Source organism: Acromyrmex echinatior, chromosome 3 (genome assembly GCF_024713525.1).
Source record: "Acromyrmex echinatior isolate Ae372 chromosome 3, ASM2471352v2, whole genome shotgun sequence".
Taxonomy (NCBI): domain Eukaryota; kingdom Metazoa; phylum Arthropoda; class Insecta; order Hymenoptera; family Formicidae; genus Acromyrmex; species Acromyrmex echinatior.
This window is the reverse complement of record NC_141854.1, coordinates 18,689,649-18,711,361: the sequence shown is the minus strand read 5'-3', so window position 1 is coordinate 18,711,361 and position 21,713 is coordinate 18,689,649. Positions and strand designations below refer to the sequence as shown.

At 31.5% G+C, this 21,713-nt stretch overlaps 3 protein-coding genes across 10 annotated transcripts in view; 2 read left to right on the top strand and 1 right to left on the bottom strand.

The window, feature by feature from the left end:
- The window catches only part of LOC105149002 (phosrestin-2), a 56,013-nt gene extending 42,711 nt beyond the window's left edge, over window positions 1–13,302 (top strand). For all 7 annotated transcript variants that reach the window (XM_011061153.2, XM_087404945.1, XM_011061145.2 and 4 more), the window contains 5 exons: window positions 4,122–4,269; window positions 4,981–5,181; window positions 5,831–5,994; window positions 11,688–11,969; window positions 12,418–13,302. In XM_011061153.2, coding sequence (XP_011059455.2) covers window positions 4,122–4,269; window positions 4,981–5,181; window positions 5,831–5,994; window positions 11,688–11,969; window positions 12,418–12,702 — 1,080 coding nt within the window. In that variant the 3' untranslated portion in view covers window positions 12,703–13,302. The remainder of the gene's footprint in view (window positions 1–4,121; window positions 4,270–4,980; window positions 5,182–5,830; window positions 5,995–11,687; window positions 11,970–12,417) is intronic.
- The window catches only part of LOC105149025 (sex-regulated protein janus-A), a 77,551-nt gene extending 61,400 nt beyond the window's left edge, over window positions 1–16,151 (bottom strand). Inside the window, exons 1-2 of one of the 2 annotated variants that reach the window (XM_011061163.2) lie at window positions 15,994–16,151; window positions 15,371–15,541 (exon numbers count right to left, since the gene is read on the bottom strand). In XM_011061163.2, coding sequence (XP_011059465.1) covers window positions 15,371–15,541; window positions 15,994–16,072 — 250 coding nt within the window. In that variant the 5' untranslated portion in view covers window positions 16,073–16,151. Of the gene's footprint in view, window positions 1–15,370; window positions 15,542–15,825; window positions 15,948–15,993 lie in introns of those variants that run through there. The other variant, XM_011061170.2, reaches the window with a different exon arrangement.
- A 1,975-nt stretch (window positions 16,152–18,126) lies between these two features.
- LOC147910314 (histone-lysine N-methyltransferase SETMAR-like) lies at window positions 18,127–18,899 on the top strand. Its single transcript, XM_087404427.1, has 2 exons — window positions 18,127–18,644; window positions 18,824–18,899. Exons 1-2 carry the CDS (start codon window positions 18,127–18,129, stop codon window positions 18,897–18,899), a joined length of 594 nt encoding a protein of 197 aa, XP_087260553.1.
- The last annotated feature ends 2,814 nt before the right edge of the window (window positions 18,900–21,713 follow it).

Below are 21,713 nucleotides of genomic sequence, written 5' to 3'. Positions count from 1 at the left end.
ACATCTCGTTAGGCTTATCGAGAAATATCTCGCGGCATTGCACTCAAAGTGCATAAAATTGTGCCGATGCGTATAAATGGTGCCAGTTATAGAATTTCAGCAAAGAAAAACGAAAAAATTTCGGATCACGCTGAACGTCAAAGTGCCACGAGTTTCACGACGTTCACATCACTATATTCCCCTCTGCATGACAGACAGTAGACAAGCCAAAGGAATAAATTGTAGTTAGCCGTGTTCTGCGATAAAAAAATATTCCTGAAAATACGGTCGGTACGTGTCGATGTCTCTTTTTTTCTTTTTATCATCAAATACTGTTCTCTTATTGCTTAAGCCCTGCGAGATACAGAGACAAATTAAAGTAATAATTGTAGCAATAATAAAAACTCATAAATATATTTCCGCAATAACTGCAATGAAATAATAACAATTCTTCAGACTGGCGAACATAAAATATAATTAATATTTCACTTCTACATTTCATAAAAACCGTTATTTTTATCGATAAGAGAATTTGGAGCTCTGATAACTGTGATAAAACAATATATGAAGTAAAATAGTATATGAAGATGCTACGTCGTACAAAACTCCGTTAGTATTCTAATAAAGTCATGACTTTAATGATGACAGAATAATTGTGATCTGTCGGAAAAGAATTTGAGGATATTTCTATGCAGTATAAAATTGGAATTCCTCGTTAAGAAAAGATACGTCGAATCAATATTGTAGACTTGTTGTATGAACATACCACGAGAGAAAATAGGTCATGATATAAGAGGATCGCTCGAATTTCGAATACTATGGAAAATACATGACGAAGTACAATACTCATTAATACATGACTCGAATATTTCAATTGCAGCATTCGAGAAACATAGCACGTGTATCGCGGAAATGTATAACAATATATCATTCTATGTCATAATCTATCCAAATCCGACATGATTGTGGTCTAATAGTGTATAATAAATAGGACACATTAACATTAACATTCATGCTACACACATATGTTATTTTAAACAAATAATTTAAAGTAATGACAATATATAGAGTACATTTTAAATTCATATTATAATAAGAAACGTTTCATGGATCATTTAAGGCCTCAAACCAAAGCCTTAACATAGACTAATAATAAATAACATTGAGTTTAAAAAAAAAAACATTCTTAAATATCTCAAATTATGTGACGTAAGATGTAATAATTAGACAGATCGCAAATTTTATGGATTTCAGTTAGATATAATTTAAGATATATATGAGAAAATTCATTTTGTTTTAGAAACTTTAATGTCCTGTATCTCGGAAACTATTGATTTTAAGATTTATTAAGGCTTTATTAAAGCTTTGATGCCTTAAATAATCTGAAGAATCGCCTCTTAAATTTATAACATGGACTTAAAATATACGCGGCTGCTTATACTGCTACTTTCGAATATTTTCATACGTATTAATATAATATAATAATAATAATAACACTTACAAATTGGATTTAAATAGTGTATTATGGTTTCTATTTTTTATTTAGACATCACATTATCTATGACAGTGTACAGAAAGATTGCATATGCCTATAGATATTTAGAAACTGAAGCTGGAATTGAAAATATTCTTTTTTTAATTGAAATTGAAGTTTTTCATGATAATATAATTCTTAAACTGAATGTTGAGAACAAAATTTTAACTTTAACAAATAATTAAATGATCATTTCCTTATTTATTATTTGTTATTATTTGTTATTTGTTTTATTATTTCATTATTTTTTTATCTCATATTTCTTCTTTTCTTAAAATTTTTAAATAAATAAATAATATAATCAAAAAAGGAGTTTTTGCTTCAATGCAGAAACAAATTCCTACATTTTAAGTCAGATTTCGAGTTCTCGAATCTAAATCTTATGTTCGTATTTCCAGCTACTCTTTTATTCAAGAATTCTGAACGATAAGTACGCGTACTTTTACATCGTATTTCCTTCACAATAGCACGATCTTCGCATTTCATCTTGATAGCATTGTGAGTAAGAAAGCAAGAAGGTCCTAAACTCTGATGCAAAAGATCAAACGAAATGACGTAATTCGATTCAACCTCGACTGACATAAACTGACCCTGGCCTGCTTCTCTGAGGACAATATCCTCCGTTTTATTTTTACACGCGTTTGCACATGCACTATGCCGATTTGCCGTTGTAAATCCTTGAGCTGATGCGACAGGAAAGTACCGATATGAGCCACTTTCAATTGCAACGACTTGGAATTATCCTTGCGCGCACAGGTGTTCCGAAGGCACAACAGACAATGTAAAAGGATACGGAGAGGAAACAAGGATTTAAAGTTAAAACAAATGTACACGTGTGCGACATATATTTTCGCAAGTCACTTAATTTGAGAAATGAGAAGGCGAGGTGTATAATAGCTCATCATTATGTTAATGGGGCAGCTCTCGGCGAATTTAAAGCCGATGTCTCTCAAACGTCGAAAAAAATTCATTATTCACTCATAGAAACTCAATTATAACATTAAATGTCTTTAATGTGTTAACAAATGAATTGTTTACAAATAAATTTATTAAAGTAGAAATGTTGAGATAAAATAATGAAAATTTTATTATTTATTATTAATTCCTGGAAAATCGTTCATTTTTAGTATATATGTATTTGTTTATACACAGTGCTTTTCGATATTTTTTGTAGGAAAAAATTAATTTCAAAATTGTCTAACAATAAGTATACGTTGTTGTTATATACAATTTAAGTCTATGTAATACATTTTTTCTTTAAAGTTCTTGATTACCATGAATATACAATAAAATCACAAAATATATATATTATTTTTAAAAAAATTATATTGATGAATGTGTGCTGTGCTTGATAATTTACATTATATATATGTGATTACTTGCTAATGATCTTCAGAGAGCTAATGTTTTTCGAGGGATAAAAAAGAAACCGTATTTGAAAATACCAAGGATTTCCGTGTCAATTAAATCCCGAAAAACATATTTTTTTAATGAAATTTCCGAGTCTTCTGGCCCAAATTAATTTAACAAGATCGAAGAAAGAACTTACCAAAGTAAAAAATGGAATAATGTTACAATGAAACTTTTATATATTCAGGTCAATAATCCATATTTCTTCCTTTTGTAAATATTTTATAATTCAGTAAATAATTAAAATATGAACAGTTTTCCGTAGTACTTACATTTGCAAACCGCAAAGCTTTCGCTGGCATTATTATTCGCTTTTATTAAACATACGATTCCGATTATTCCGTAACTACATAATAATTAAATAATGTTTATAAGTTTTGATAATAATTCCATAAAACAAATTAATGTTTATTTGTATAATCCAGATATAAAATCAATTTCCTATTTAAAGAACAATAAAAGTGAAATATAATATTTCGTATAAATTTAATAAAATTTATACGTGATGTATTAATAAATGTAATACACAAAGTACTAATATTTGTTTTCTCATATACGTATTATTTCAAATATACGCTCTGCTGAAAGTTTTTTGAACACACTTTCAAATCTTTTTTATTTTAACTGAAATAAATTTGAAATGGAAAAACAGCTATGCATATCTTTTTCTCAAGTTTTTAATATAACCTACATTTATGGAATGGAATAATATGGATTATATACATGACAATCTATATCCTATAGAAAGTTTTAAAATTCCTGATTATCGATAAACTGCCTCAACTATGCTTAATATGAATAAAGTAATCCACGAACGAAGACTTGAAATTGTCTTTTCTTCAAATTATTAAAATAAAATAGGTCAAAGTCACATTTCGAAAATGTTGATAACTTAAATAAAAGTTCCCTTCGACAACAATCTATTAGAATTCTCTGATAGAATTTTTTCCTATATACATTTAAAATGGATACATGATCAGAATATGTAATAAGAAATATTTTCTAATAACAGTTGATGGTTGTTGATGATAGTCTCTGAATTAAAAATATATTTTCGTAAAAATATATTTTCTTTTCGTCGCATCTCAACGAGGAATCTTCATAAGAATTTTTATGACGTGGAAAAGCACTACATTTTTCTAGTAACTATCTAATAGAAAGAGCAAAAAGAAATTGAGCTGAAATCTTTCTTTTACAGGAAGCACTTATCAAAAGACTAGGACCCAATGCACATGCATTCACCATAGAAATTCCCTCAATCGCCCCACCATCTGTGCAACTGGTACCAGCTAAGGAATACAATGGCCCGCCTATAGGTAACAGCTACGACGTCAGAGTTTATGTTGGTGAGTGGAAAAAGCTTGCTGATTTCCTTGGCCTTTATTTTCTCGATCCCAACGAATATATGCACTTCGAATGAAAAACAACGGCACACCACAATTCAAAGCGAGGTGTAATTACGTACGTTCGTGAACGAAGTAGGAATTTTATTTACAAACGAAAGGAATGTATTCTCCATTCTCTCAGACACACAATTTCGCAGGAATAAGAATTCGAAACATCTCGAATATTAAAATACTTTGTGCTTACACACGTAAAATTCGAAACGTAAAGAAATAAGCATATTTTAATCAATTTCCCATAAGAGAGATTGTAAAATTTATTTATTTCTGTTCCAAACATTGCATAAAACCAGCTTAAAAAAATTCTTATCTTATTAGAATTCTTAGAATACTTTAAAAAAGTTCTTATCTTATTATTAGAATTCTTAGAATACTTATATTTATGCTGTATACGTAATTTCTAGAAATAAAAAAATAATCTTTATCAATGTCAGATTATAGTTAAATTACTGAGAAAGGAAATGAATCTAAAAATATCAGGTTTAAATTTGTGACATAAACAACTCTCAACAATAAAATCTTTTTCTCAAAACATTTGCTCGATTATTTGCAACGATGAATTTGTGAGCGAACTCGCGATTAACACATAGTATAGCTCTCACTTTTGTCTCATAGTTATATGAGATCGTTAACATTTTGTGCGGCGGATTTTAGCGGAACGGGCGGACGAACGCTTGCACCGTAAAACCACCGTCAGGATGGGCATTCGAGTGATCCAACGAGCAACGAAGCCGCCCTTACCCTCGACGACTATGTATAGTGTACCTCTCTCGAGAGAGCCATCGACTGGCTTGAGAATTCAAGGATCCAAAACAAGAGTGGCGTTAGCGGAAAATGAGATCATCGAGGATGATGGTTAGTTTGCGATTAACGTGATATGTTCATATGACGCGTATAATAACGTATATTTACTTATCATTAAACTTCAAGCTGTAGTTATTGCTATTATCATCTGTATTATTTCCTATACATAAAAAAACAATTTTATTAAAAATTTAATTAAACGCAAATCTAAAAATAATTTTGTTTAAGTGTTATCAAAATAATAGAATGATAGAATAATAGAATTCAAACTGATTGCTAGAACTGATTGTTAAATTTTTTACTGCGTTGGCAGCAACGTTTAAATGTTCTATATAATTATTTTGATAGTCCAATAAAATTATTTTCAGAGATCTATATCTGCCTAAATTTTTAGATACGTCAGCAAAACTTTTTTTTCGTGTAGCTTCTATTATGTGTCTTAATATGTTATAAATGATTTTCAATGTGGCATGACGAGACTGTAATTATAATACAGTCTGAATTGAAATCTTCGAGTCAAGGCTTAATTTTAGAAGTTCTCGAATAGCCCGTATCTCAAGTTTAATATAAAGTTACTAAGACACTACGTATCTTATTCTCTCATTAGTAAACCAATCTCATCTCATTTATCACAAATGAGAACACAATTTATCACAAATCAGAGTAAATAACAGATCAGATTTCATTCTTATTTTCGCAGAGAACGTGGGACCACATGCGGCAGTAGAAAAGCCATTTTTATTAAGTGACGGACGCGTCAGATTGGAAGCAGGGCTTGACCATGCGATTTACGAACACGGAGATTTAATCAATGTCCACGTCAATGTTAGCAATAATAGCAACAAATCAGTAAGAAGAATAAAGGTATAAATTATATATATATATATTTTTTTGTTTGAAGTATATATTAACATATATTTTGTTTCAAGTATATATTAAGCTATATATTATCTATATTATACATTATAAAGCATATATAATCTATACTTATTATTCAAGTCAAATTCATCTTCATTATGCTTCATGACGGGAATTTAATCAGAACTATTCTAAATAATAAGAATTAAATACAGTGTACATAAAATATATATTCTATTTATATTTCCATATTTTAATTGGATAAAAAATATGACCGCGTGAAAAAACTTTAATTGTTTAGCTACAAAAGTAAAAAAAAAAGCAATCTTTTTCAATCAAAATAATATTGACGTACATGAAAAAAAGAATCATTTATCGTATGAAAAATTAGTTCACGGAATTTTTTCACTAAATTTTTGCTGAAAACTCAATTTTTTTCAAATAATTGTGGATTAATAGGTGCAATACTATGTATCAATCCTTGACTCTTAATTAAATCAATCAGGACTTACTAAAAAGCATTTGCTCCATAATATCAAGGCTACCAGCGACCTATCAATTTTATCGTTATTTTAACAAGCAATAATAAGCGAATTTGTCTTCTTTTCTTCCAAAATAATTAATTGCGATCGTAGATAGGAAATTGTATTCTCTACTGTGAAACGTCAACAGAAACCAGCTCATGATTCAGCAACTACCGCAGTCAATATTTCCAAAAGCATCAGACGTGAATCCCACCAATTGTTCCTTTTCTGATGCTCCTTGGGGATCCAAATATTTGGGTATTCATACCCCAGGGCGTTTGCCGGTCTCCCTCCCTATCAGACACACGCACGTTTCCATCCATTTATTCATTCTTTCTTTGTTTTTTTCTTGTTATGACTTCTCGTGCACGCGATGTCTGTTGTCGAATGCAAACTCGTAAAACCGATCTGCGTGATGGAATCGAAAAAAAATAAGCTTAAAAGGATTAATTGATGTTTCTTACAGAATCGTGCTCGGCGATAAGTGATGAAAACTTTCGATATATGAAAAAAAATTACAAAATTGTTCCAAAGTCATTATATCCTTTATTTAATTAAACATTTATTTTAAAAGTCACGGAATAAAAAAATTTATTCTAAGCCAAATACACGGAGAGAATCAAGAAAATTAATTCGCCCCCCGAGACATCTTTAAAAAAATTAAATACTTTTGAATTGCTTTATGAATATAGATTATTCTGTCACAAATTTCAATGAAAATATTTCCAGAAAAGAAATAATAAAAAATCCTAAACAGTTATTTTTGCGAAGATTTTTATCTACATATTTTTCCATTTTTTTTTACCTTCTACCGCGATTTTTCTCAAATATTTATAAAAATTATAAGTTTGCATCTTTTCATTCTGGATCTTCTGCACCAAATTACAATATTAATTTACAAAATATATTTACAAATAATTTTAATTATTATATATAATTAAATTAGAATAAAATTAATGATACATTTTTGGCTTCGCTATACAATTTCATTTACTAATTATTAGAGATATATATAATAGTGCCACTCCCAGCTTTCAAATTAACTATCGCTTCGCGCGCGCGTGCGTTAGACTTCTGCAAATTTAATAAGCACGTTTGGAATATTCATCTCCCACGAGCTCAATGAAGGTACATCAATGTCTTAATAAGACTGTTATTTACATGATATGTACTTTAATAAGTATAGCTTTTCGTTAACGTTTTTTGAGCAAATAATCTAAAAAAGTGATCTAATATCCAATAAACAATAAATTAATTTTTGATAATTCAACAGTGCCTTATGCATCAACCAACAATAAATTATGAAATTGAAGAAAATTGATCGTTTTTTTTTAAACATATTATGTAATGGGCAAAAATATCAGAATGATATAAATATATTTATTATTACTATTTATTACTATTAATTTACTATTATTAATCAAACTGAGTACAAATTTAGTACATTGAGGACAAATGTACTAAATTTTAATAAATATTTGTTTGAATAGTACTAACTTAACTCTACTTATACGTATTATATTATATTATATTATATTATATTATATTATATTACTTAATAAATAAACATTTACTAAATCAAAAAATAATACGTCAATAAATATATAAATAATTAAAATAAATTAATAGTTCTTGTACTAAATAAATATACACATATTTATATTTAGTAAATGTTCAGATAATACTATTCAAAGAAATGTGTATTAACTCTAGTACATTTTTTCTCAGTATAGTAGGCAATTCTTCGAATGTTTACCTTCGCAATAATAATTTATCTCAAACAAGTTTTAATCAAAGAAAACCAATTAAATTAAATCAGGTCATGCAAACGCTCGTGCATTTTTTCTCTCTACTTTGCATTTTCCACACTTCTTTCAACACAGTGGCTGTATAGAATAGTGCGAATAATCATCCTCGGACAGTTAAACGTCAAGAGTTAAATGTTATAAGATAATACAGTGCCATTGTATAATAAATTATATCGCGACGCAAAAATTGCAAGAGAACGTTATTGATTAATTATTTAATATTATAATGTTTTTCATTTAACTGATAAAACCTTTTTGTCACAAGTCCAATGTAGACGCTGTAATATATGAATAAATGACTGAAGGAGTCAGTAAGAAATAAAATAAAGACCAAAATTAACAGACATTTTCACACAAACTTGAGGTATACCGTATTGATAAATAAACTGTATGTTTTGTTACTTGCAAGATAATAATAAGGAACAACGTTGTATTGCACATCTAATATTCTTTATACTTCATAACTTGATTATTTGGTCTTCTATGTAGCAGTTGCACTTGCGCTAAACTACTAACATGTATCGGCAATGGTCTACCATAAAGTGAAACTTCGTAACCGATCTAATTTCTGGAGTAAATATTTACATAGTAGTAGTATTTTAGCATAACATTTACATATACCGATGACAATTACATAAGATAAAAGTGTTGAATATATTGCGCAAATAAACATTGCACTTTTATGTCATTCGATTCATATAATAATTATATAATATGATAATTGACGGTAATATTTCGAAAATTCGAATCTATACTTTTATGAATTATAAATATAACAAATTTTTTTGTTACTTTCGATTTTAAAAAATTCCTCCAACAATTATTACAGGAAAAAAATCACGAAAAATAAACTGTTACATGGAGTCACATGAAATTTTAATAACAATTGTTTTCAGCTTTTTCAGTTAATGTTTCGAAGTAAAAAAAATACAGTTATATTTCTGCTAGAATATTTTATAACAAAAAAATTGTTTCAAAATTTTTTATACACGAACTTACTTCGATTATTATTCAATAAAAGAGTAACGAATAAAGATATTTAGCAATTTCCAAGTATTTCCTGTGTAAAAGAATGTTAATTATTCGACAAATCGCCAGCAACCTTTAGTATTCCAATTTCAGGAAAGTATTTCGCTTTCAACTCCTTTTACAGTTCCCTTGCGATCTAATAAGTATCTACAGTTCACACCTTGGCGAACTTAATCCAGCTTTCAATATATACACAATACGATTATGCAAGTGTAACTTGTGTAATAAAACCACGGATGATATCAGAGAGATACAGAAACGTTCAGACCGAAATATTTCCGCTTTATGCTTCACTATTATCCTAGTAGCAATACATTAATCTATTTGAAAGGAAGAGAATGAAAGATTTCTTTATAGAGAAATTTAGATTAAAAAACGAAATTTGATTCATTTAAAAAGTATGATACTTATTTTAGTCATACGTAGATGTATTTATTTCATGTTTGTTTACCATATTTACACTTATGCAAAATTCTACATTTATATTTTACAAAAAATGAAAACAATTCATATTGTAATATATAGTTCTACAAAATGAACAAACGCACAGTCAATATAAAATTTATTGTATTTTTTAAATTTCTCTCTTTATATCTTATTAATGAGAAAGAACATAATTATAAAACGCAATGAATTAATTGGACAGATTCTATATATCAACACGTATATTGACACAAACTTCGTCTCTAATCGAGATTTAAAGGAAAAGCGGAGACTCGAGTAGCGATCGTTGGCACACAGAATATTGATTAATTCAAATCGTCAATTTCAAAGGGAAGTTCAAGGAGACCTACTATAGTGCTTATGCATACATATATTATCCTCGAACAGTATACGTATGCATAAGCACTACATGTATACAACGGATAATTAAAATAGAAAATAAACATTAATAACATATAACGTAATGTGGCTAATTTAGAAATTTAGTAAAAAGTAGTACAGATGATAAGCATGTGCTAAAAATAGTTGCAGATTAATATTTTGATCTATTAATCACTAAAAATCATTTTTAAAATGTTAAATCATCTACTGAGCTTTGTCGATTTTTGTTTCTGTAGTTTACACTTTCCCAAAAATCGCTTTACCAAGATTTATGCTACAGCAACAAGTTACAGAAACAAGTTTTGAAAGCATAACGAGATTGCATCTGTCTGTTCACTCAAGAATTCATAGCATCATTCTATCTGATGCCTAATTAAATATTCTATACATGAGTGAGTAAACCATTAAGCATCGTCGTAATTCAACTAGATGAAATAATTGAAAATTAAAGACAAAGTTATAAGTTTCTTGGAAAAATTTTGAAATCTCAAATAGGTAGCTAATTTTTCTTCTCTTAAAAAAACATTTAAAAAATAACAAAATAGATTAAATAAAGATTCTATTAAATCGGAATTCCTATTAAAGAGCAATCATGTATTGATATATGAATAATGTGTACGATGCATGAATAACAATATTCTATTGATTCTTTAATATACCTTGCAACTTTATGAGAAAAGACAATAACGTACAAACGATATCGGCGATTTTCCTAGCGATGGCAGGAGCCATTTCCATACGAAAGCTATAAAAAAAACGACGACAAGAAATAAGAAAAAACATCGCGCCGTTGAATCTATAATTCAATTTGTTTCACACACATGCAAGAAGCAAAAGACAAAAAGGCGATGATACCGAATTGAATCTGCATTGATTTATTCGACTTTTCTTCTTATAAGAAGAAAAGCTCGCAATACGAATAGCAATTTCTCTCAAGGAGAAATCAACCTGATGAGATACCAAAGGTTACGTCATGACAGGAAATTGTGTCGCATCGCTTTTGAGCGCTACTTCATTAACAGCAATGGAGAACGTTGTTTGAAAATAGGAACACAGTACATCTTGCCGATATTCTGTCCACTAGGTAGAAAGGGTGCGCGAGCAATCCCATCATGTTAACTCTGCCAACAGTTAAGCAAACAAAACGACACTCCTTGACCACCTATAAGCTATATTTCGAGTTATATTTCGTAATCAAATTTAAGTTCGTGGCCAATATATGGATATAATAGACATCGCAGAATAACAATTAGCTTTCATAAATGCTAATTCAGAAATATGTACATATAGAATGATTTAGATTAAGTACATATAGAATGATTTAGTTTTAGATTAAGTACTCTAAAAGATAACGACTAATTCACATCAAGAAAATTTTATACGATCATATAGATATCCAAAACGACTTACAATTAGTTTCAAAGATACAGGATGCATCAAGTTAAAAGAAAAACTGTAAATTGAATACTCGATATCTTAGTCATTTCGAATATACGAAATGTTTACTTTACAGGTAATCGTCGTACAACATGTGGACGTCTGTATGTTCAGTAACGGCAAATTCAAGAATGTTGTAGCTCTTGTAAGCTCGCAAGAGGATTGTCCTCTGGGTCCAGGTGGTAATTTGCGAAAAATTTACACTCTCAGGCTTGTTAAGGGCACAACTAAAAATTGGATCGCATTGGAGGACAGCTATGCGAAAACCGGAGCAAGTCTGGCATCAACGGTTACTAATCCTCGGAACGGACCTGATGATAGGAACGTTTATACGATTTACGTATCTTATTATGTGAAGGTAATTTTAAATATAAAAAAGGAAATAAAGATCGTCAGATAGACCTACATTATAGGAAATAAATATATAATTTTCACCTAAAACATTACAAGACCTGAACTATTGCAAAAAAGTATGAACTTTTGATTAAGAACAAATTTTGGAAAAAATTTATTATATGATATATTAAATGCTTTATTTCAAATAAAAATGAATACAAATAAAATATAGTTTGTCATTACCGAAAACACGTATTGTTACATTAATTAATGCAATATTATTTTAAGGAAAAATAAGACATCTTTTTCATCGATTCATATCCATTTAATTTAAGCAAATTGATTTATTTTGGATTGACAACTATTTAACTTTAATTACCAATTTAATAAATTATAATATGAAATTATTACAGAATATTATAAAAAATATCTCATGAAGATTCTCAATTTTTTATCATTTTTTCTTTAAGATCAAATTGTTCATCTCAGCGATGGGTGGTGAAGTATCTTTGAAGCTACCATTCACGCTGATGCACAGTAACATAGATGCGGATCTTGTGGGATTCCCGTCCCCTACTCGAGAGGTATCAAAAGAATTTGAAAAAAGCACGAATGAAAACACAGAGAAATCTACTGATAGCAGTAGTAGTCATCAAAATAAGGAGAATAAGCTGGAGGCTATTAAAGAACAGAAGGAATCAAAGGTAACCGATGTGGATCTAATAGAGCATTACGAGGAAAGCGACAGCACCTGAGAGCGGGCGCAACAAGGCGACGCGATGTCGCGGCCGTCTGTCAGAAAAAGCAGTGATGCGAAGGTTATCAAGAATTCCAATCACAAAACTTGTAGACTCAGCGTCAGCATTCAACGAGCTTGGTGTTGCTTCAGAAGGGCCTCTTAGTAAACGAATGGAATTCTCGAAGCATCAGTGACAATTGAGCATTTTGCTTTGCACCATCGCATCCTTGTGATTTTTCTTATTTTCAAAGAAATCTCGTAACGATTGTACGAAATAAAATAAAATAAAATAAAATAATGTATAGTGAATTCTGTTAATTGAATAAGTCGTTAAAATCATTGGATGTATACATAAATATGGATATCTTTTTTTTAATAAAATGCAGATTCGGAAGATATCAAATATATGCAATCTTGAGAAAACACTAAACACTTATTTCGCTTTATATTTCGTAGAAAAAATTGTATAGAAGCGCGATTAATTAAAATACTGTATTTTCGTGAAAGATTGTGAAAATTGTACGCCATGCGTTTATATCAATCATATTATATTATCATATAGATTGTAGCAGAATTTTAATCGCTCTCAATAAAAGAGGAACGTTTCAATTATAAACACAGTATTCTAATCTATGGTTTTAATGTGTATATCTTCGTTATAACCAAGTGTGTGAAATTGCTATTAATGTATCATACGTAAATTATATTTCTCAGTATGAAAGAAGATATATTTCATTGAAAAATTATGATCTATTAGCATTGCAATTTTTTTATCTACAGCTTTTATCAAGCAGAAAAAGATAATTTCTCCCAAGAAATATTCCTGTATATTTATAACGTAGAGTAATCTTAAGATATATATATATAATATATGTAATATATTCTTGTAAGAATTAGGAGAATTTTATCGCTATATAACTTATATACTTAAAACTTCGTGAATGTAAATCGCTTAAAAATTATTTGCGTTTATATCTTCCTACTCATTTAATATATAAGTTATATTTAATGTATAAGAATATTCCTACTGCCATCCTAATCATTTCAACCAGATTCTGAGTAATAATTCATTTCGAAAACATATGAAAGAATACGCGAGATATTGGCTGATATACATAGTTTCAATTCTTCTTTAAAATCATCTTAAGTATAGCTTTATGATGGATTTATGATGTCTTAAGCCTCAAAGAATTAGCGTAAACCCCTCCCCCCCCCCCCGATTTTCATAATTCAAATGTTTTTTTCCAATCCCTTTTACTTATTGCAAAATATCTTTTGTGTTATGACATTATATATATATTGACTTTCTAGCTCAAAAATTATTTTTTTTTAATCTTCAAACGATAGATTAAAAAAAAATAGTTAAAATCGATGCACTACAATCTGAGATACAAGCAAAAAAAAATGCTGAGTTACAAATACCCGGATGTGAGTAGATAGGGACTTTTTTAAGATATGGGTACTGAGGGTTAAGATGGTCCTTAAGATGATCTTATAAAATATAAAAAGTTGCTATGAATACTGACTACAGAATCGTATTAACATTTTAGGACATTACTTAAGATAGTCTTAAAATAAGAACAAATTATGAACCCAAATCATTTTATCATTCTTGTATATAAATTGTAAACTTAGCTTTAACCATCTATATAAAGTTATATCTATATAAATTTATATCAAATTAAAAATATCAAAAATATTTTTTCAAGGAGATAGAGATCTATTTTTTATTATAACAATTAATGTACAAATTATCCCACACTAGATGAAATTTGAATTGTATATTTCTCGACAATTGTAAATTTAATTTCTTTTTGAAATTTAATTTCTTTCTGACCTTTTTGATCAAAATTCTTCTCTAAACAAGAATGACAGATCTCATAACCAACGTAAAATATTTTAAAATATTGTATTCACAAATGAAAGTATATTTGAAATTAAATAAAAGAAATTATCTATGCATATCTACAACTGTAGGAACATTTTTTTTATTTTTATATAAACTTTAAATCCATTACATTTATCATTAATATTTAATGATAATGAAATACATTGCACAATTATTATAATATTTTTTTGTCTATAAGTAATATATCGACTGACCAATCAACACGCGAAAAATTACGAATTAATACAACTAATAAAAAAGTACCTAATATAATAATAGCCATTTGTAAACGGTATTAACACAAATGTCAAATAACACTTCGATTATTTCTGTATTTATAATAAAGATATGTAAAGATATACAGACTGTATCTTTAACATTGTAAGTAATAAATACAATATGTAAGTATATTGGGTTTTCAAAAAAGTTCATATGAATTCCAACAGATGTTAATCGAAATTTAATCCAAATCATTCTTAAACTTTATATAATGTGTATAATTTATAGTTACACACAGTTTATGATTATTAAATAGCTATAAACAAATTATGAATTAATTTCTCATCCATGTTTATAAGATATTTTTGTTAATTATTTAAATGTCACGTTATCGCTTCAGTGTTGCCTATCCTAGATTACAACGCTGTTTATCACATGCAATTAAGTATTGTTTTTATAGCTGAATATACCTTCTTTGCATTTAAAATGAAATAGGTATATATGACAAAAGCGAAAAAAAAAGAAAGTTCTAGTGCAACAATAAAAAATAAATTTAATATATATATTTTGGACTCACCATGCCACTGTGCTCTTGCGTATCCTCTGACAATCTTTTTGCTAGTTTTTCCAACGTCATCCTGCACGTTGATTAAAATATACTTAAATCTTCCGTAGCCATCGATGTCCACATCGGACACATTGTCCAATAACTGAGACATCCTGACGAATCGACGTATACTTACTATACCTATAACAATGTGTACACAACAATAAACACAATATACGACATAATGTGACGAACAAATTATTTCTATTTATATTTATGTATCACATCGTGTTGCAAACGAGCACATTGGCTGCTTTCTCTATTTAGTGACACAAGTCGTCACAAATATTATTCTATTTTTCTTAACATTCAATAAGAAATAAAAATAAGATGACACTTCCGTCAACTTGTACCAATAAAATCTCTATTGTTCAATAATTGAAACTTGCCGACAGCTTAACGTATACTTGTAATAAAATACATACGCATAAACATACAGAATACAACATAACCTAAAGCGAACCATTTCTATTTACATCCGTCGCATTGCTAATAACATTCTTGGCGTATTGCTAACCAAAATAACACGGAATGAACATATCTCAAATATTTTTATGCGCGACGTGTTATTTGCTGTAATTGTTACAAAATACCTCTTAGAGCAACTTGCCGGCTGCTCCGGCCGCTTGTCGCTAATCCAAACTTTAAAATTGCAGCCATGAGTGGCATCATAATTCAAACACGTGATTGGCTGATTTAATACTCTTGATTTTTTTTAAACCACACTTTAGTGCATGGTGTAAGAATAGAAGATGTAAGGTCCTGCGCACAATAGAATAAGGAATTAGGAATAAAGAATGAACAATTTTAACACATCAGAAATCGGATACATCGGAATACACAGTTTCTGATATACGATTGAAATCGTTTATTCTTTAGTATTGTTCAAATTCACTTTCCTATTGCGCATCTATGGGAGTACATCATCTTATATTCTTTCCACCATGCGTCATACGACATTTGATATTTATGTCTGTTCTACAATAGAGTCATAAGTCGTAAGCCATAAGAAATTAGCCAATCACAGTTAAGTGTAAGAAGAATAATTGACTATGATTGGTTAAATTCTTATGACTTATCGCTTACGTTCTATTGCAAAACCTTATTGTTATAATGAATGTCAGACAGTCGTATGAAGAATGTAATACTGTAAATCCTACATTTCAAGTACGCTGGGTTCATTCGGAATGACCCCGAGCAGACAAAACGAACAATGCATTTGTTCCTAATTCCTTATTCTTTTTCTCTCTCTCTCTCTCTCTCTCACCTCTCTCATCCTTATATTATGCGCAGGACCTAACATTCTCGCGAATGCGCAAGGAATATAAATTTGGATTGGCTATTCTAGTATGCTACTGCTATTGGGTCATCTAAAAACCGCAGATACTTTTTAGATGACCCAATATATATATTATAACACAAAAAAGTACAGTTAAATCCAAATTTGATTGGTTTTTTTTTCAATGGCTATCGCCATTTATTATGAGCAACGTTTTATCTTATCAGCCAAAATTCTAATAACAAAAACTTATCAAAAAGGCCACGTGTAACATAAGTGTGTTTTAAACTTAAATCGTAAGAAATCGAGGAAAATAATTGATTATAATTCATCTATTTTTTATGGCTTAAGGCTTATAGAGTTTTTCATTGGCAGAGCTGGTGTGCACTTTAAAGCCGTTGTATACAAATTGACGTAAAGATGTATGTTTAATAAAAATATAGAAACAAATTAAACCGTAAAAATCTCAATATCTTTTATTGTGGTATTTGATAAAATATACATTGGGAATTTTATTAATTAAGATACCTCACTTTTATAATACATTTAGATTAGATTACTAGTCGTCTTAAGTAATGTCTTAAGACGCTAATGCGGCCCTCTGATTGGTTCGTGACATCTCAAGACAGAACTTAAGATGGTCTTTAATATAAGAAAATATGTGAATACTGACCTTAGTTTTGTTCATAATCAACTTCATTTAATTTTTATGTAAAGGAAGTTCGCGATTACATTTCTAATAGAGTTCTTCTAGTGAGAGTTAAGACAAAAGAACGGAAAGACGTCATTGCTGAGTGCCGGGTACCAGCTGGAAACAGCACAATTCCATCATGATTGACAGTTGATAGTCCGATTTCGCGTTCGCGTCTCCTACACCATGGAACAATTGCTTATACCAATTCACAAATTCACTACCCATCGAAAGTATCTGTAAATCTGGCGGGGTTTAAAGGGAAACATTCTTGCAGTATGTCATTGAAAAATTGGCATTGATCCATAGGCTCAATCTAATGGAAGAGAACTCAATTACACTGATAATCGGTAGGATTTCGAGTGCTTCATTAAAGGCAATAGTGTTGTCATTGGCAGTTGAGATAGTTGAACAGTTCCTGGAGAAGAATACTACATGGGCTGAAAAGTCCCGGGATTTTTTAATAGGTGGTGCCACTAGAAAATGAACATGATTCATTTCGAGAGGTTCATCTGTCACTAGTTTATGTATGAAGTTTCATGACCTTTCGTTCATTCGTTTACAAGCTACAGTCGTTTAAGTGGCGTTACTTTCGCCTTCGTAAAAAAAATGGAAAAACAGGAATATCGCATCTTGATCAAACATTGTTTTTTGATGGGAAAAACTTCTGGACAATCATTGAAATGGTTGCAGAAATGTTATCCCACATCTGCTCCTTCGAGAACAACAGTTTATCGGTGGTTTAGTGAATTTAAAATGGGTCGTACAAGCACCGAAGACGCACCTCGCTCTGGAAGGCCAAAAGAGGCTACGAATGCGGAAATCGTAAAGCAAGTGCATCGAATCGTTTTGAGTGATCGTAAAGTGAAGTTGCGCGAGTTAACTGAGGCCGTGGGCATCTCAAAAGAACGGGCGGGATACATTTTGCACGATGTTTTGGAGATGAAAAAGCTATTGGCACAATGGGTGCCGCGTTTGCTGACCATAGATCAAAAACAGCAGCGTGTTGATGATTCAACGGCCGGTTTGGCGTTGTTACAGCGTAATCGAGCGGACTTTTTTCGACGTTTTGTGACGATGAATGAAACGTGGGTCCATTACCATACGCCTGAGTCCAATAGGCAGTCTGCAGAGTGGCTGAAAAGCCACGAAAGCCGACCAAAGCGGCCAAAAGACCAACGCTCGGCCGAGAAGGTTATGGCCTCCGTTTTTTGGGATGCGCATGGCATAATCTTCATCGATTACTTGCAGAAAGGAAGAACAGTTACGGGAGAGTATTATGCAGCGTTATTGGACAAACTGAACGACGAAATAAAGAAAAAACGACCCCATATGGCGAAGAAAAAAGTTCTGTACCATCACGATAACGCACCGTCACATACGTCCTTGAAAGTAATGGTCAAATTGGACCAATTACGATTCGAATTGGTTGCTCACCCACCGTATTCTCCAGACTTGGCCCCCAGCGACTATTACCTGTTTCCAAAGCTCAAGCGGTGGCTCCGGGGAAAGAGATTCACATCGAATGAGGAAGTCATCGCGGAAACCGAGGCGTATTTCGAAGGCTTGGACGTTTCGTACTACAGAAAGGGCATCGAAATGTTGGAAAATCGCTATACCAAGTGTATCGCCCTCGAAGGCAACTATGTTGAGGAATAAATATAACTTTGCCCAAAAAACACTTGTTTCATTAAAAATCCCGGGACTTTTCAGCCCATGTAGTATTACGGAAGCAGCAATAAAGACGGATAAACGCTCATTGTTCGGATAGAATCAATCCATAGAATTTTATATGTAAGAAATATGGCAAGAAAGGGCATTTCACAAGGGATTGCAGAGCAGAGGATACAAAACAAGTCGGAGTAATGTGCTATTAACATAAACGTGCTTCTGTGTACCAATATGAAAGACTGGACATACTCAGTCTCAATGTCCGTTATTGAAAAAGACGAAAACAATAGGAAAATCACAGCCGTCGACAGCAGGATCAACCATGTCCACGGTGACGATACCTCGGTGAGATAGTAAAATCGACAGAGGTTGCCGAGACAGAGGAAGGCGAGATAGAATCCCATTGTTACGGTGTTAGAAGAAAAAACACTCGGTAAGTAGTACTCTAATTAAAATTATTAAACTTAATGCAATGCTTGCCGCACGATGAAAATTGACGAGATAGCCAATCAACGTCTCGCTTGCTAGGAAGTAATAGATATATTGGGTCATCTAAAAAGTATCCGCGGTACTTTGTCACTAGATATATGACCATCAACACACATCTAGTGACAAAAAACCGCGGATACTTTTTAGATGACCCAATATATTATAATTTCCACCGCATGACAAAAGTTGAACTCAATTCAACTTTTGCCGTGCAGCGAAAATAGTATTACATCATTTTTAGAAGTTTTGCATGGTGAGGCCGAACATAAGAATATAAAATTATTAGTTAGTGCGACAATTTCCGCCACGCGGCAATCGTTGCATTCTGTGTGCAAGTGCCATTCTCAATTAGTTTTACATCGCGTAATTTTAGTGCGATTAACAATTCACCGATACATACAGCTGGTATAATGCAAATCAAAATCTATTTGGATCAGTTATCGGATATCAACTTTGAAATTAATTTAAATATTTTAAAACACAGTTCATTTAATCAAGATATAATTATTTGCAGAGGTTTTCTAGCCAAAGAACTTTGATTTATAAACCTAGTCTGAAAAAAGCAATGATAAAACTTAGACAATAAGCACTGTTAATCTCGATTGTTACAATCACACGCGTGTTCGAATATTACACGCCCGACTGTACACGTTTGTAGAGTATCACAAACACACACATATAAACATTCGTGACATGACACTTTCGTTCCTGACAACTGTTGTCCTGGGTCAGGTCGACACCGCCTGAGGGCTATCGTAGTCCTAAGTGCGAACAATGCTTGAGACCGTTGCCTTGAATTGGCTCTATAATTGTACTGATATTATATTGCGTATAACGTATAACGTATGCTGCGAAGAAGCCGAAGTTTACTGTGGCACGGTCAGAACTCGAATGCTAGAATGTGCCCCTTCTCGAAGATCGTACACATTCGTTACCACCATTTTCTTCTTCTTCTTCTTTTTGGTTAATAGCTCCCGTTTCCTGAAATAATAAACAGAGATTGATACGGCCAGATCACGTCCTAATGAGATGTACAAAAGCAAAAAAAAATGATACAAAAATGATACGATGCTTGCGAAAATAGCCCGCACGGACATCGGGCGTCTATGGCGTCGTCACGCCGCACGGACGCGCGTCAGAACGAACGAACGGGCACCGAACAGGTCGTCCAAAATCACGGAACAATTGCGAGAGGTTCAATACTCAGTTAAAATCGGCAACACTTTCAAAAATATGTAAACTTAATAATTTACTTTCAAAAATATATAACTTAAAAATATGAAAACCCCTGAAAACGATTGGTAATTCATCGATCCATAGATCACGCAAGCCGCCAAATCGATGCCAGCGAGATATAATCCACTGACAACATTGTGCCGTCGTGTGAGGGCAAAAACTACATCACAATACGAGAATAAAGGCATCGAAAGATCCTTTATGCCGCGTCCTTTGATCTTATGTCATATTTCTCTTTCTTCGCGTGATTATTAATTGTTATTGAATTGTATATGAATAAGTGCATGAGGGCAAATCAATAAGTTTTTAGAAAAACATAGTAAAATACATTTTTTTTTATCGATTCATTTTTATTTCTCAACATAGTCTCCTTTCAGCTCGATAGACTTGATCCAATGATTCTCCAACGTTTTCAAATCATCCGAATAATATGATTTGTGCAACCCTTCAAAATAAGCCTCTGTTTCGGCGATGAGCTACTCTCTGGTGGTGAACCTTTTTCCTCCGAGCCATTTCTTCAGGTTTGAAAACAAGAAATAGTCGCATAGGGCTAAATCTGGCGAATATGCTGGGGAAGCAATTCGTAGCGGAATTCGTTGAATTTGGCCATCGGTACCGGGCACATGTGAACCTGTGCATTGTGGAAGAGCACTTTCTTCTTCGCCAAATGGGGACGTTTTTTCTTTAAAATGTTGTTGAAACGGTCCAATAAGGCTATGTAGTAATTGCCATTGATCGTTTGCTTCGACGGAAGATAATTGATATGAATTATACCGTGTGCATCCTAAAAAACTGTGGCCATCATCTTTCCGGCCGACTTCACGGTCTTCACCTTCTTCAGAGCTAGTTCATTCGGTGAAGTCCATTGTTTTGACTGTTCCTTCATCTCGAGTGTGAAGTAATGAATCCATGTTTCATCCACAGTAATGAATCAACGCAGAAATTCA

Bases quoted from the DNA above. Each gene is read 5' to 3' on its own strand.
- LOC147910314 (XM_087404427.1), top strand. From the start codon at position 18,127: ATGGGTCGTACAAGCACCGAAGACGCACCTCGCTCTGGAAGGCCAAAA. The intron at 18,645-18,823 runs GTATTATGCAGC...CGTATTCTCCAG, and splicing joins GGAAGAACAGTTACGGGAGA to ACTTGGCCCCCAGCGACTAT.